At 49.1% G+C, this 14,145-nt stretch overlaps 1 protein-coding gene across 1 annotated transcript in view; it reads right to left on the bottom strand.

The window, feature by feature from the left end:
* Positions 1–2,115, bottom strand: part of Tpm4 (tropomyosin 4) — a 17,747-nt gene extending 15,632 nt beyond the window's left edge. The window contains exon 1 of the mRNA XM_021169413.2: positions 1,904–2,115. Within this exon, the coding sequence (XP_021025072.1) occupies positions 1,904–2,035 (132 nt within the window). The 5' untranslated portion in view covers positions 2,036–2,115. The remainder of the gene's footprint in view (positions 1–1,903) is intronic.
* Positions 2,116–14,145: the final 12,030 nt, after the last annotated feature.

Raw genomic sequence — 14,145 nt, 5'->3', positions numbered from 1 at the left:
TTTTTTTTTTTTTTTTTTTTTTGAGTTATGGTTTCACGAAGTCCAAGTTGGCCTCTAACTACATAGTCTGGCCCTAATTTCTGACTGCCCTGCCTTAATCTCTCAAGTGCAGGCTCTACTTCATCCAGTTCACCCAGTCCTGCAGAAGGGACCCAGGACTTTTGTGCATACTAAGCAAGTATCCCACGATTCAATGACAACCCCAGCCACTAAGTAGCCTGGGCTGCAGGGGGCTCAAGGCCACACCCAACATAGTAATCACTTTCACAGTCACATTGAGTTTCCACATTCATGAGTTGTCTCAAAGAAAAGGAAAAGAACTTAGACTGAAGAGGCACACTTTGATCTTGGCATATTTTCAACTGTTTAAAACAGAAAGAGCTCTAGTTCACATTCATGCATTCACACACACACACACACACACACACACACACACACACACACACCCTAAGTCATCTTGAGCTCCGCCCCTTCCTGCAATCAAAGCCTTCCACCGGCTACAAAGGGTTTCCCTTATAAGGTAAAAGAGGCTTGCTAGATACTTGTGGCCAAGCAACAGGAAGACGTCGGTTAATCACACAAAAATCTAAATGAAACCAGCTGTTGGGACACAAGCCCAGAAATCAGCTACACACACCCCAACCCCATTTCTAGTCTGGGTGTTTCTGGCCCGGAATCAACTTGAGATGTCTTTCTACAACCAAAAGAAGCATGCTTTCCCACATGAACTTTTAAAGCAGCTCAGAGTTTTTCAAAAGGCATCCCCCGCACCCCACCCTTGGGCCGCCAAATTCCTGGCTTGGCTAGAGTCTCGAGGCCATTTTGGAGATGTCTAGGGTGGGACGAGCGTGTGAGAAGCCGTAACAGCTACTGTGCAAAGCTTCCGCCCGGTTCTGAGGCTTTCTCCAGCCGGAGCGATCCTTGAGGGATTCAAGGCTTCTACCCAGGCCAGGCTGTCGCCCAGGCAGTCTTGGGAGGAGTCCAGGCGGTACATGCACTGCCAACTCCACCTGGCCTTTCAGTTTCTAGGGTCCCCGCCCTGAGTTCCCACACTACGGCTTCAGGAGACCTGGGCAATCACACAACACCTCTTCCCTTGTCTGTGAGTCTCCTTCGCTAGCAAACACCGCCCTACTACTCCGGCTAGGGGCTCTCCTTGCCCCGGAAACGTCTGGAATGCCTCTCCCCAGGCTTTTCTTTCTACCCACCTGTAGCAGACTTTTGGGAGACACGAGTCGAACGCTTTGTGGGTGCCAGAGCTGGGCTTAGTACCCAGACCCATCTCTGGCCCCGGGCTTGACCCAGGGATGAAGAGGAGGCGCGGAGGCCTTTCCTCTTTCCGAACTATTCATGCACCCTGGTCCCTGAACTCTCGGGAAGGCGCATACAGTGGGCGCTCCGGCGTCGGACAGGCCCCCTAGTGGATATTCCCTGGGGCTATGGGGACACAGGGTGATGGTGGTGGTGGAGGTGGTGGGTGTCCTGCAGGCCAGCGTCCAAATTCTCCTGTCCCCATCCCGCCCTCAGCGGACGTGTCGCGGCCGCACCCTAGGGACGTGCAAGGAAAGTTCGGGCGCGAAGAAGCAAAAGCGCGCACCGCCCCCGCCCCCACCTTGGTCCAGCCGCAGACAATGGGAGCGCGGTATTTGCCCCACTACTCCGGAGAGCCCCGCGCAGGACTGTCCCCCGCAACCTCCCAGTTCCTGCCCCGCCAGCGTACGGGGCTCCAGGATCCAAGGGTATGGATGATCAAGGCGGAGGGCAGACGGAGGAAGGGGGAGCTAGAAGCATGCGGAGCTGGGAAGAAAAGAGGGCGCCAGGGAGCACTACGGGCCCGGAAGCGCGCGGGACGAAAAGTGGGATAGGGCGGGGGTCGCGGACGGCGCAGGTCCTGGTCTCTCACTTTCTCGCGCCGCTCGCGCTCGCCATCCAGTTCGCGCTGCAGGCCCTGCGCGCGATCCTCTGCGTCGTCTGCCTGCTGCTGCAGGGCCTGGATCTTGCGCTTCACTGCCTCCAGTGAGTTGAGGCCGGCCATAGCTCACTCGTTCTGCTGGGCTCCGGCGACAGCTGGGCGGCCGCGCCCGGGCCCGCCAGCCTTGGCCACGCCGGGGCCGCCCCCGCCTCTCCCCGCCCCCCGGCCCTGCTGTCAGGCCCATGAGGTCACCCGGACCGGCCGCGACGTCAGCACCGGGCGGGGGGTGGGTTGGAGGGGGTGGCTGACGTCGGTGCCGCTAGCCGCCTTTGCCCTGTGGGCTCCTCGTCCTCCTTCACTGCCCGCCCCACCTGGCCCAGCGGCGGCTCACTTACCTGGGAGCCTTTATTCTCTGTCTGCTTTAGAGTCTTCTTTAAGTCTGTCAGGTCCTCGGAGTGCCTGTCCAGTTCGTCCTCCACGCATTTCAATTTCTTCTGAAAGTTTTTATGAGCTGATGAGATGGCTCCACGGGTAAAGGTGCTTGCCACCAAGCCTGATGCCCAGAGTCCATTAATCTCACACATGCGCCCACATTAATGTAGAAAGTAAAAGGTTTATATAAAGAAGATCTCATTCAGAGGACACAAGTTTGTGAAAGTAAAACGTGTGTCTAGACAAGGTCTGGTACAGAGGACTCAGGTTTGATTCCCAGCTCCTGTTCCAGGGGAGCCAACATTCTCTGCTTCCATGACCCCTTAGCATTGGCATGCATGCAGGCAAAACACCCACTCACATAAAATATAAAATACTCCCTCCACATACACAGAGCGGTAAGTGTGCATTACTGAATACAGAGGGATTTTACTCTTGACCCAAGGACTGGCCATTCTTGGACTCATCAGAGTCCCCACTCTCTTGAGGAAGTCAGAGCTTTAGTTTGAAACACTACAAATTGGATTTTGCATTCTCACTTTCTGAATGCAGCTCTCAGGTGATCTCTGTTTAAGCAAAGTGGAGCCTATAGAAACCCAGTTTTGTAGGCAGAAACTTTCTGACCAGTGTGCAAGCCCTTTCCCCTGCTGAGAAACTTCCTTGGTTCCCCATTTCTCTGGGTAATGAAACTGAGGAAGGTGCCACCAAAGCACCTTCAAGAGCCCAGATCCTGCTCCCACTCCAATCTGGCTCCCACACCTGGCTTTCAGGTCTGGCCTGGAAGAGACTCACTCTCAGGAACCAATTCCCCTCTAAGATCAAATTTTTATTCCTCTAACTTTTGCACATTTGTTATGCATCTGTTTTTTGTTTGTTTGTTTGTTTGTTTGTTTTTGAGACAGGGTTTCTCTGTGTAGCCCTGGCTGTCCTGGAACTCACTCTGTAGACCAGGCTGGCCTCGAACTCAGAAATCCGCCTGCCTCTGCCTCCCAAGTGCTGGGATTAAAGGCGCGTGCCACTACCGCCCGGCATGCATCTGTTTTAATTAATGTGTCCTTTAACCTTCCCCAGAATCTAGTGCTGTTTGTTCTGAGAGTCTGTCCCCCACAATTCCTGTTTTAGGCATCCCATCAGTCTCTCTGAGAACCACTCAGCCATGTGACACCTCCTAGCTGCTAGGGTCACTCTTGTGTCAACTCCACAGGATCTCTGTATCTCCTGCTATCCCTGATGCTATATGTGGTCTAGAGCAGGACTCCCCTCCACCCCCCAGTACTCCCCTGTGGGGCCAAGCTTCCTGTCCTTCCTCAGCAGGAAACACTGAGGGTTGTTGCCTTTCTGTAGATTAACACCCGCCCACCCACCACTTCCCCCAACCCCCCAGTTCTTAAAATAAATTTGATAGGGACTCCATGCTCACACCAATACTCAGATCTCTGTGGACAGTAAGTATTAAGAAGATAACCAGCTATATATGTGTGTATGCACACTTGTGAGTGTGTGTGTGGGGCGGGTGTGTGTGTGTGTGTGTGTGAACATGCAAGTGTCCACTTCTGCTCCCCCTCTTTTTCTTGACACTGCTTCTCACTGTATGGATCAGGATGGCTCTAAATTCACAGAGATCTGCTGCCTTTGCCTCTTGACCCTGGATTAAAGTTGTTTTCTTTCCTCTCACAGGGAGAGCTTGTCAGAGGTGCCACCTGGGAAGTCCTGAGGCTCTGGGCTGATGGGAAGCAGGCACAAGGCAGACACTCTTTAGTGGATAGGAGTTAGAGCCTACCCTCTAGATGGTAGAACCAGACTTAGACGAGCCAGCAGACAGCTGTTCCAGCTGGCTTATCTGACATCTCCAAGGCCACTCTGGACCTTGTCCCAGTCTGCCACTATGATGGATGTGACTGGGCCCATCACGTCATTCCTAGCACTTCAGGCTAAAGGGAGGGCCTTGACCTCTAGACAGAGAGCCTGGAGTCTTGCTCTCAGCCCCAGATATGTGCCCCCACCCCCGTCACTTTTCTGGCCTTAGTTTCCCCATCTACATAATGAATACCTTGATCTGGTGAACTTTGAACACTTTAGGGTAGGTAGCTGTCTTTGACTAAGAGAGTCATTCAGTTCCCTTAAAGACACCTCAAAGACCAAGACTGGCCTTCACCCATTTGTCTTCCTTCTGGACCTGTGGAGTGGAGTATTTATAGGGCACCTACTGTATGCCAAGCATGGGAACTCTCTCAGTGTGAATCAGATTTGACTCCACTGGACATGAATCATAGGCTATAAAGGGCGTTTGAGGGGTTTTGAATTTTTTTTAAGTGTGTGTGTGTCTACACTCATGCTCAAGTGCCTGCAGAGATATTGGGTTCCCTGGCCCTGGAGTTACAGGCAGTTGTAAGTTGCCTAACCCAGGCGATATGTTAAGAGCAGAAGGTGCTATATTAACCACTGCTCCATCTCTCTAGTCCTGTTGTGTTGTGAGGGTCTCATGTAGCCTAGGGATTCTTCCTGTGCAGCCAGGGATGAGCTTGAATTCCTGAACTTTCTGCCTCTGCCTCCAGAGGGCTGGGATGACCACCATGTGTCCCCTTACCTGTCTGGGCACCTAAGTGAGTTCCTAAAGTTTGGGAGACAGCATTTGTACAAGAACAGTTGGGAACTTACAGAGATGCAGACTCACAGAAGTCCCATGTTACAGAGTGGCAAACAGTCCCTGAAAGCAGAACGGACTCTAGGACCACATAGGACTTGGATGTCAATGGTGGTTTGATGAGAGGCTCTGCTATCCATTGTGAGGGTGCTCACTCAGTCTCCTCCCTCTAGCACCCCAAGGCTGGGGACGTCCCTCTTCCCTCCAGCCTGGGCTCACTGACTGACAGAGCTGTGTTTACAGCTGAAGTCACCACAGGCCCCAGCTGCAGAACATACAGGAAGTGATCTTTGGTATGTGGATAGTGTATGTGTGTACATGTGCATATGTGTGAGTGTGCTTGCCTGTGTGTAAGGCAGAGGTTAATGGTGGGCATCTTCTTTTCATGATTTCCATTCTGTTTTTTTGAAGTAGGGTTTCTGACTGGAACTGGAGTGCATTAGTTTGGTGAGACTGGCTGGGCAGGGAGCTGCCTGTTCCTGATTCCCCCAGACATGCCCTGCTGTGCTGGACTTCTACAGTGTCTGCGAATCTAGACTCAGGTTCTTATGGTTGTGTGGCGAACACTTTACCCACTCTGCCATTTTTACACACTCCAAAGCTTCCGGTGGCAGGAGGTGGGAAGATAAAGGAAACAGCACCAACAGGCCTAAGTCACTTCCTGTCCAGATCCCATGCCCAAAGCCTTCCCTGTCCAGCCACTGTGCTTTGGGCCTCAGTTTCTCTCTCACAGTAAAGTGGTTACAGAATACACAGTTCAATGAAGTGGAGGAAGGATATGGGGTCAAAGGGCAGCAGTAACAGATGTTGCTGCCCTGGGCTGCAAGTGGGGCAGGAAACAGCCAGGCCAGTTTTCCATCCCGCTTCCTCACTGGACAGGCACAGTCAGGAACCGGATCTGGCTGGAGGTCCCTGGGGGCCATGGGGACAGTGGTTGGTTCAGATGGGTCCTGACTGGCTCCCTCTGTCTTCCTGCAGTCTAGGGAAGGGAAGTCCATATTGTTATCTGTAGCCAACCTGCAGCCTCCATCACCAGCAGGAATGGCTGACCTTCAGTACCACGCCCTGCCTTCTTTTCCAGGCCCCTGGGACCTGGTATCCCATATCTGGCCATCACAGAGCATCCTAAGATTTCACTGAGGCTTTAGAGATGGTGGTCTCTAGCCAGGCACACTGGTGAACTTCTGTCATCCCAGCACCTGGGAGGTTCAGACAGGAGGATAACTTGTGGGCCAGCCTGTGCTACATATCTGGATCCTAAGTCGAAAGCAACAGCATTGCCACAGCTCAGTGAATGAAAGTGCTCACCACCAAGCTTGAGAACCCAGGACTCCAGAGATGGAAGGAAAGAAGCAATCCCTAAAATTGTCCTCCAGTCTTCATGTGTGCATCCCACTCCCCGCAAACACAATGCAGACAAATAAAACGAGAGACACCTGGATTTCCACCCAAGTTACTCCTAGCAGTTTCCTTGAGAAAAAAAGACTTGGAAAATATAGAAACAAAACCAAAACCAAAAATAACTTTAAAAAGTCCTGGGCTGGGGGGACTGGCTCACTGGATAAAACACTTACAGCACAAACATTGATGGTCTGAGTTCAAATCCATAGCACTCATAATAAAAAGAGCCCCATGGATGCGCCTGTACTGTAGCCCCAACACTTTAGAGGTCAGTGACAGGAGGATCACCAGTACTTACCGCTGCCAGGCCACATGCAGGATCAGAGGAGAGACCCTGCCTCAAGGGAATAAAGCTGAGGATGGAAGAGCTGGGTACCAGTCCCCTCTTTCCTCTGGGACAGGGAAGTATGTCTCTCTCTCTCTCTCTCTTTCACACACACACACACACACACACACACACACACACGAGAACAAAAATCCATTGAGAAGCAGGACAAACTGCCACCATTATTTTGGCCCCAGAGCTGCTTGGGGACTGAGGAAGCTTCTCTTGAGCACTAGACTCTCTTGGGAGATTAAGCTCGACCAACCACTCACAATTAGTGAAAAATATAGCCACAGACTTGATTTCCCTTTCTTAAGCCAAGCCCTTCATGAAGGTCCAGCCTGAGGCAGCAGAAAAGATCACCACAGAGAGGGTGCTAAACAGCCCAGAGGCAGCACAGCACAGCACAGCACAGCACAGCACAGCACAGCACAGCACAGCACAGCACAGCACAGGGCTCTTACCTGTTTGCACTTGTCTTTGGCACTTTTTTGTGCACCTCAGCCTGCTCAGCGCCATCGATGGTATTCTGTTTTTCTAGCCTTGGCATCTACCAACACTCGGGAGGGGCATCTTCATCTTTTTCTTAATGGCCTCCATGTTTTCTTTGGGGCATGGGTACGGGGCTGAGTGAGCAACCCAGGGTGGAGGACCAGGCCTTATAGGCAGGCCCTGCATGCCCACCCTCCTGCTGACCAGTCTTGGAGGAGGCCCAAGTCTGCTGCAGGGAGGACTTGGCCAGCTCACCAGCCTGAAGCCCTAGGCTTATTTGGTCCTAGGCTTTTAAAGGAAAAAAAAAAAAGCCATCTCAGGTTCCAGTTATAATCTAGTGACACAGGTATGGGGACCATGCGGGACTGTGGACAACAGGTAGGTCTCTAAAGATTCCTGTAGCCAGGTCACCGGTGGGGTTTGCACCTGGCAGCCTTAGTTTTCCTGGCTCCAGGGCAGAATGAAGGTTTGTGAGTACGGAAGACCCAGGTCTGTAACCTTGCCCTGCTGAGTCCTGCCAGTGCATATCAGGGCCAGTTGTCTTCATTTGGCCTGTGCCAACACCTGGCTCAGACTCTGCACTTCTCTCTCATCCTTTCCACCACCATCTCTCTTTCTATACCTCTCTCTGTCTCTTTTTTATCTTTGTTTATGTCTCTCTTGTCACCAGGGTTTCTCTCATGTGTAGCTAACCAAATTGAGAAGCCTGGTCTGTCAGCTGCCGTGAGTAATCTCATGCAAACTTACAGCTCTTGGCAGGCCTGGGGCTCCTGACACCCTTTTCAGACCCTATACTGTCTTCCTTGTTCAGAACCTGATATGACTCCCTACTACCTACAAAAATAGAAAATGGCCTCAAACTCCTGTACTCTCCCCACCCCCCATGCCACATCCCTGCAAAGCCTACCTGAGTGACTCCTGGCTCAGCAGCAAGCCCTTCTCAGTCCAGGTTCTAGGCCCAGCCCAGACTTTATAAATTCTTTCGCTAATCCTTCCCTAATTTGGTCTGTGTCCTTACCACACAAATTCCATTTCCCTTTGTGATAGAATCAGACCGGATTAAATGTATCTCTCACAGTGTCAGTGATAAAAACACATGGGCAGCCAAGTGAAGCCACTGGCATACCACACCAGTCACCAGCCTAACTGGGAGAGTATACAGTTTCACTTTGTTAGGGATAGGATCATCCAATGTAGCCCAGGACTCAAGTTTGGAACTCAAGATTCTTCCATCTCAGGCTAGCAGAGCACCAGGGTCACAGACTTTACCATAGCACTAGGCTGCATTGCACTGTAGTTTTTTGCAGTGCTGGGTGTGAAATTCAGCACCTTACCACATTCTCAGTAAGTGTTCCTCTGCCAACTGTGACCTCACTGGGAGGCTCTAGGCAGGAGAGCAGGAGTTCTACCTGTGAGCCTCATGGCAGCTTACCTTTCTAACTCACAGATAGGAAACTGAGGCCCAAGGAAGCTCATATGGTTTACAGAGCTACAAAACAGGCAGAGCCACAGACTCAGCAGCACTATTGGGTAATTAATAATAATTACAGTAAACATTGATTGGCCCTATTGCACCTGCGGCTCTCTGCCAAGTGCCTTCAATTGAATTTCACTTGGTTTTACAATTCTACCAATATACTGGCACTGTGTTTTACTTAAAAAGAAAAAAAGGAAAAAATTTTACTTGGTTTTATGTGTATTTGTATGTCTGTGTGTGAGTTTGTGAACCATATGTATTCAGCATCCTTGGAGACCAGAAGAGGGCATTAGGCCTCCTAGAACTGAAATTACTGGTGTATGAGCCACCCAATGTGAGTGTTGGGAACTGAACCCAGGTTCTTTGAAGCAGCAGCCAATGCTCCTCATAGCTAGTAATTTATGCAAATATCTGACCTGGGAGTTGCACATGGGCTCTGGACTCTGGAGTCTACACACTAAAGCTACTACTCAAGCCATGGATAGCCTCTTCTGGTCCAGGGCCAGCTCAGGCTACTCTCAGGAATCAGTCAGTGCCCAAGGGGTGTCTGTTGCTATCAGGGAACAGTTTACTTATGACACTGAAATATCTGGTCTCAGGGGTGTGGCAGCCTGGGCCTCTAAGGATGTTTGCCTATGGAGTATAGCTTCTCCCACGGTGCAGGGTATTTGTCTATGGTGTATAGCTTCCCCCTGTGGAGCAGAGGGCAGGTCTGTTTGGTTTCTGTAGAGATAATAATGTCCCTCTTGGACTCGTAGATAGGGTGGGAATGTTTGCTTCCAACTTTTACATTGGAATTTATTCTTTCCAACGCCAATAAGCCCATATAAAAACTACACAGCCCAGTTATTATAATTATAAGTTATGTGCCTAGATTGGGCAGATCTAACACTATACTAGCTTATTCCCCAGTTATAAGACCCTTTGCTACTTCCCGTTTCTTCTGGTCCTGCTGATCCACTCCATTGCTTCCTTCTCTTCTTCTATCAGCACTCCTTCCCCTCTTATACTCTTCTCTCCACCTGCCCCCACTCTCAAAGACCTCCCTCCCACCTTTCCCTCCACTGCCCAATCACAGGCTCTAGCCTTTACCGACCAGTTAAAGTGAGAAGGAGATCACTGAATATGTGATGGACCGCTCATGGGGGCCAGTCTGAGACAGCAAGTTCTAGCTGAAGAAAAGATTAAATCCAGGTGTGGTGGTACACACTGTGAATCCCAGGAGATAGGCGAACAGATCTCTTGAGTTCAAGGTCAGTCTACAAAACAAGATCCAGGTCAGCCAAGCTTAGGTAGTGTCAGGGTTGGAAAAGAGGAATTTAGTGATAATGTAATAGAACAAGGGACCAGCTGCTGCAAGCAGTAGAACTCGGCAGCTCCAGCCATGTGTCTCTGGCTTTATATTCAAGAGGAAAAGGGAACTACTGGTACAATTGATGCTGGTTAGCTGGAGGTAAGAAATTAGTGGTGATTAAGAAGAGACCAGCATCACTGAGGCAAAATCTTCTGGGAAGTGTTTTTTGCGAGCACAAAGAAGCTGTGTTCCAGAGATGACAAGGTTGTACCTCGTGCTGCAGCTGGACTTGGTAATGTGTGAGAGTCACCCAGGTGGTACTGGTTTTGAAGACATGAAGGAGTCTTGAGGAACAACTGAGGCTTGGCACTGTGAGAGGCCGTGAAAGACCATTGGTGAAGGTGCAGCCTCAGATGCAGTTGACAACCCAGGACTGAAGGAGTCATGCAAAGGAGTTGAGGCTTGGCACCATGAAGAGAGCCTATGAGAGGCTATTGATGAAGCCTAGTTGCAATGGAAGGCCCCACCGTTATTGGAATTACCAGTATCATGGGATGATCACCAAGAACAGCAGTGGCAATGGATCAACTGGAGCTTAGAGTGCTACAGAGGGCAGAGTTGGAGAAGTTATAACAAACCCTTTGGTCCTCCAAAGGCTCAGAAGATCATTTGTAGATCTCAGACATTGAAACAAGAAGCTGTAACACTGAAGTTGCCTTGGAAACCCCAAAATGTTTGAGATGTCAGAGCCATGGTCTATCTGCTGAGAAAAGCTGCTAACAGGGAATGGAAATAGCCCAGTGAAAGAAGTTTATTGCAGTCAATAAAATTGAAAAAAAGGAGTTGGAGATCTGAAAACTGCATTGATATCAGACATGGAGATGCAGAGTTTGGAGTTTGCCCAGCTGGTTTCCTGTCTTGCTTTGGGGATTATAGTTAAGTGACTAAAAGAATCTCAGAAGAGCCCTTGAACTTTGGGCTTTTAACACTGTCGAGACTGCTATAGACTACAGGGACTTTTGAAGTCCCTAAATGTATTTTTCATTATGGTATGTTTAGGTATGGCCCCCATAGACTCATGTCTGAACAAGCCTATGGGGCCCAAGGAGTGGAATGTGATGGTTTGTATATGATTAGCTCAGGGAGTGGTACTATTAGGAGGTATGGCCTTGTTGAAGTAGGTATGTCACTGTGGGCATGGGCTTAAGACCCTCTCTAGCTGCCTAGAAGTCAGTCTACCATGAATAGCCTTCATATGAAGATATAGAACTCCCAACTCTACCTGCACCATGCCTGCCTGGATGCTGCCATATTCCCACCTTGATTATAATGGACTGAACCTCTGAACCTGTAAGGCAGCCCCAAATATATGTTGTCCTTTATAAGACTTGCCTTGGTCATGGTGTCTGTTCACAGCAGTAAAACCCTAACTAAGACACTATCTTAAGTCTAAGTCACTTTGCTTCTGTAGCTGACATGTCTGTCTGAGTTGTTCTGAGGCCAGAAAGCTACAGCCTCTGGCATTTAGTACCTCATAGTAAAACAGAGGGGAATTAAGTAATGTAGCCTTTGTTCTACTCTGCAGATATTGCAAGGCTCTAACTCCCAGTCTTCTAGTTGAAGTCACTGGAAGAAAAAGAGACACTTTAAATTTTAATCTCTATTTCTAAGTTCTTTCTAAAAAGTTTCCTATGAAAGTTTTCTAAGAAAGGGGGTCAGAGCTGTCCTCTCTTTGTCCTCAGCACTGATACATCTTTCTGAGTAAATGATCACATGGTAAAAAGCTCATCACACGTTTATACATAAATTCAAATCATAAATTGAATAAGAAGTTTATAACAGAGAATGTCTATATGCATATCTATTGGGAATAATTATCTGTCTAAGCATTCATTTTGTGTCACTAACTCAACAGGTTCACGGAGAGTTAAAAACCATAACTTTTCTACATTATCATTGAAGTTTTGTATAGATAAATCCAGTCAATATCTTATCGTCTGTTTTTGCACCTATAGTAAATCTTCATTTCCCTTTTTATGACCTTTAAGTAATTATTTTACAACTTCTTGGAATGTGCTCCAAGTTGTGGATGTCTGGTTGCTGTCTCAGAAGCAATTAACTTGTGACACTTGAAGACTGGCAGAGTTATCATTGCAGTTTTGATTATCAGAGAGGATTTAATAGCAGTCCTATTGTAAAAAAAAACGATGATAATTACTAATATAATTTTAGGAATTCTTATAGGATCATCATTAAGAATTAAGAAACCATCTATTTGTCTATAAAGTATCACTACAAGACAATAAGTACATCTTCATTGTTCTGCAGAGATCTGCTCAAAAGGGTGGGCTAATACTTAGTGATTGTTATATATACTTAACAATAACAGGAAAAGCATATTGATAGCAGGAATCATTCCTAAAATAAAGTTCTTCTTGGCTTTGTCTAGAGAAGCAAATCTGTCATTAATTTTGACAGTCCATGTTGGAACCATCTCAGGAAGATCACCTGCTAATTTTTAGCTTCTCCTTGGTGGCTCCTGGCACAATTTAACCTCAGACCTTTGACCAGCTATGAGTCTGTGCACGAACTGCTGCTTACAGAGAAATAAGGTCTCCTTGCTCAAGGATGAGAGCAGCATTCATTTACGGAAAGAATTGCTGGCACAGCTGCCTGAGTAGAAAGGTTAGTCCTCCGATCCCTCCATCACTCTGATTTCTCCAGCTCCAGCAGGCTCTGTGCTATGTGGAGGAAGGGGAACAAGGACTGTTGGTTTCTGCAGCTTCAGGGTTCCTGGGGTCCTGGCATGTATGGTAGGGGACTATCCTTTCCTGGTGGTTCCCTTGGACTCCTGGACTCTGCAGTAGCCTTTTGTGTGGAGCAGCCCTTTCTTTTCAGGGCCTGTCTCTCTCCCAGGCCCCACCTTGTCTCTGCGGGATGACCCAGATCTCACTGTGTACTCCTCTCTGCTCTCGCTCTTTCAGGATTTATTTTACTGTTACATATTGTATGTATGCATGTTGACCCCCCCCCCCCCAGTACAGGCTGTTAAAGAAATCTACAAGGGATGGAAAGGCAAGCCACGTTCCCAGAATCAGGTGCCTGTCCATAATTCTGTGACTATCAGTCACACAATGTCCCAAGCTTCTGGCATTCTGGCCAGACTCCACCCCCACAGTTACCTGACTATAGCCAGGTATGCTCCTCCCCATAGTTACCTGGCAACAGCCTGATAGCCCAGCCCACTATAAGAGGGGCTGCTAGACCCCTCCTCTCTCTCTTAAGCTCTCACCTTTCTTATTCTCTGGCCCTCCTTTTCTCTCTCCCTTTTTCCCTCTTTCCATGTGGCCATGGCCAGCCTCTCTCTTTCTACCTTCTCTCCTTTCTCCCTGCCTTTCTACAATAAAGCTCTAAAACCATAGACCTTCTCTGATCATAAAGGCCCACGTGCTTGAATGATGGGATAGGCTTTCTCCTAATGAGCCGCATCTAATCTCCTACCAGAAGGCCATTCTGTGCTCCAGCCATGGACCTGACCAAGGACTCTCACCCACGTGGGAACCATCCAGTGCCCCCTCTTCCCCTGTCCTCTCTTTCCTTCATCCCCAGAGCCCCTATTTTGTTCTCAGCTCCTCTGCCGTATCCAGCGTGGGATGTCAGAGGCTGAGAACCTGGTACCTGGGGTTGCCGCTTGTCCACCACCTGTCATGTGGGGTCAGTGGCTTAACACAGCCAGGTGCCCACCTGGGGCCACGTGGAAAGTGTGCACAGTCTTCCCTTGTCTGCCCGCTCAGAGCACCAGAACTATGGCGAGAAGCGGGTTCTCTCCCACTCCTCTCTTTCCCTCACACTCATGGCCCCCTCACATGTGGGGGAAGCAGCTGGGACTCAGCTTCCCTTTGAGTCTTCCTGAGCAAACCCAGAGATCTTAGGTCGGGAGGCTGAAAGAATCACCCAATTATTGTCTTATTTAGTTTATAAGACATGTGTGTCTCTTTGTATGCATGGATGTCAAGGGAGGCCAAAATGGGTGTCTGAACCCTTGGATCTGGAGTGACAGGCATTTATGAGCCTTCTGATGTGTGAGAGAATGGGAATCAGGTCTCTGATAGAGCAGTAAGTGTTCTTAATTGCTGAGCCATCACTCCAGCTTCACTTGTCCAATTCC

This window comes from Mus caroli, chromosome 8 (genome assembly GCF_900094665.2).
Source record: "Mus caroli chromosome 8, CAROLI_EIJ_v1.1, whole genome shotgun sequence".
NCBI lineage: Eukaryota > Metazoa > Chordata > Mammalia > Rodentia > Muridae > Mus > Mus caroli.
This window is presented reverse-complemented; position numbering and strand designations above follow the sequence as displayed.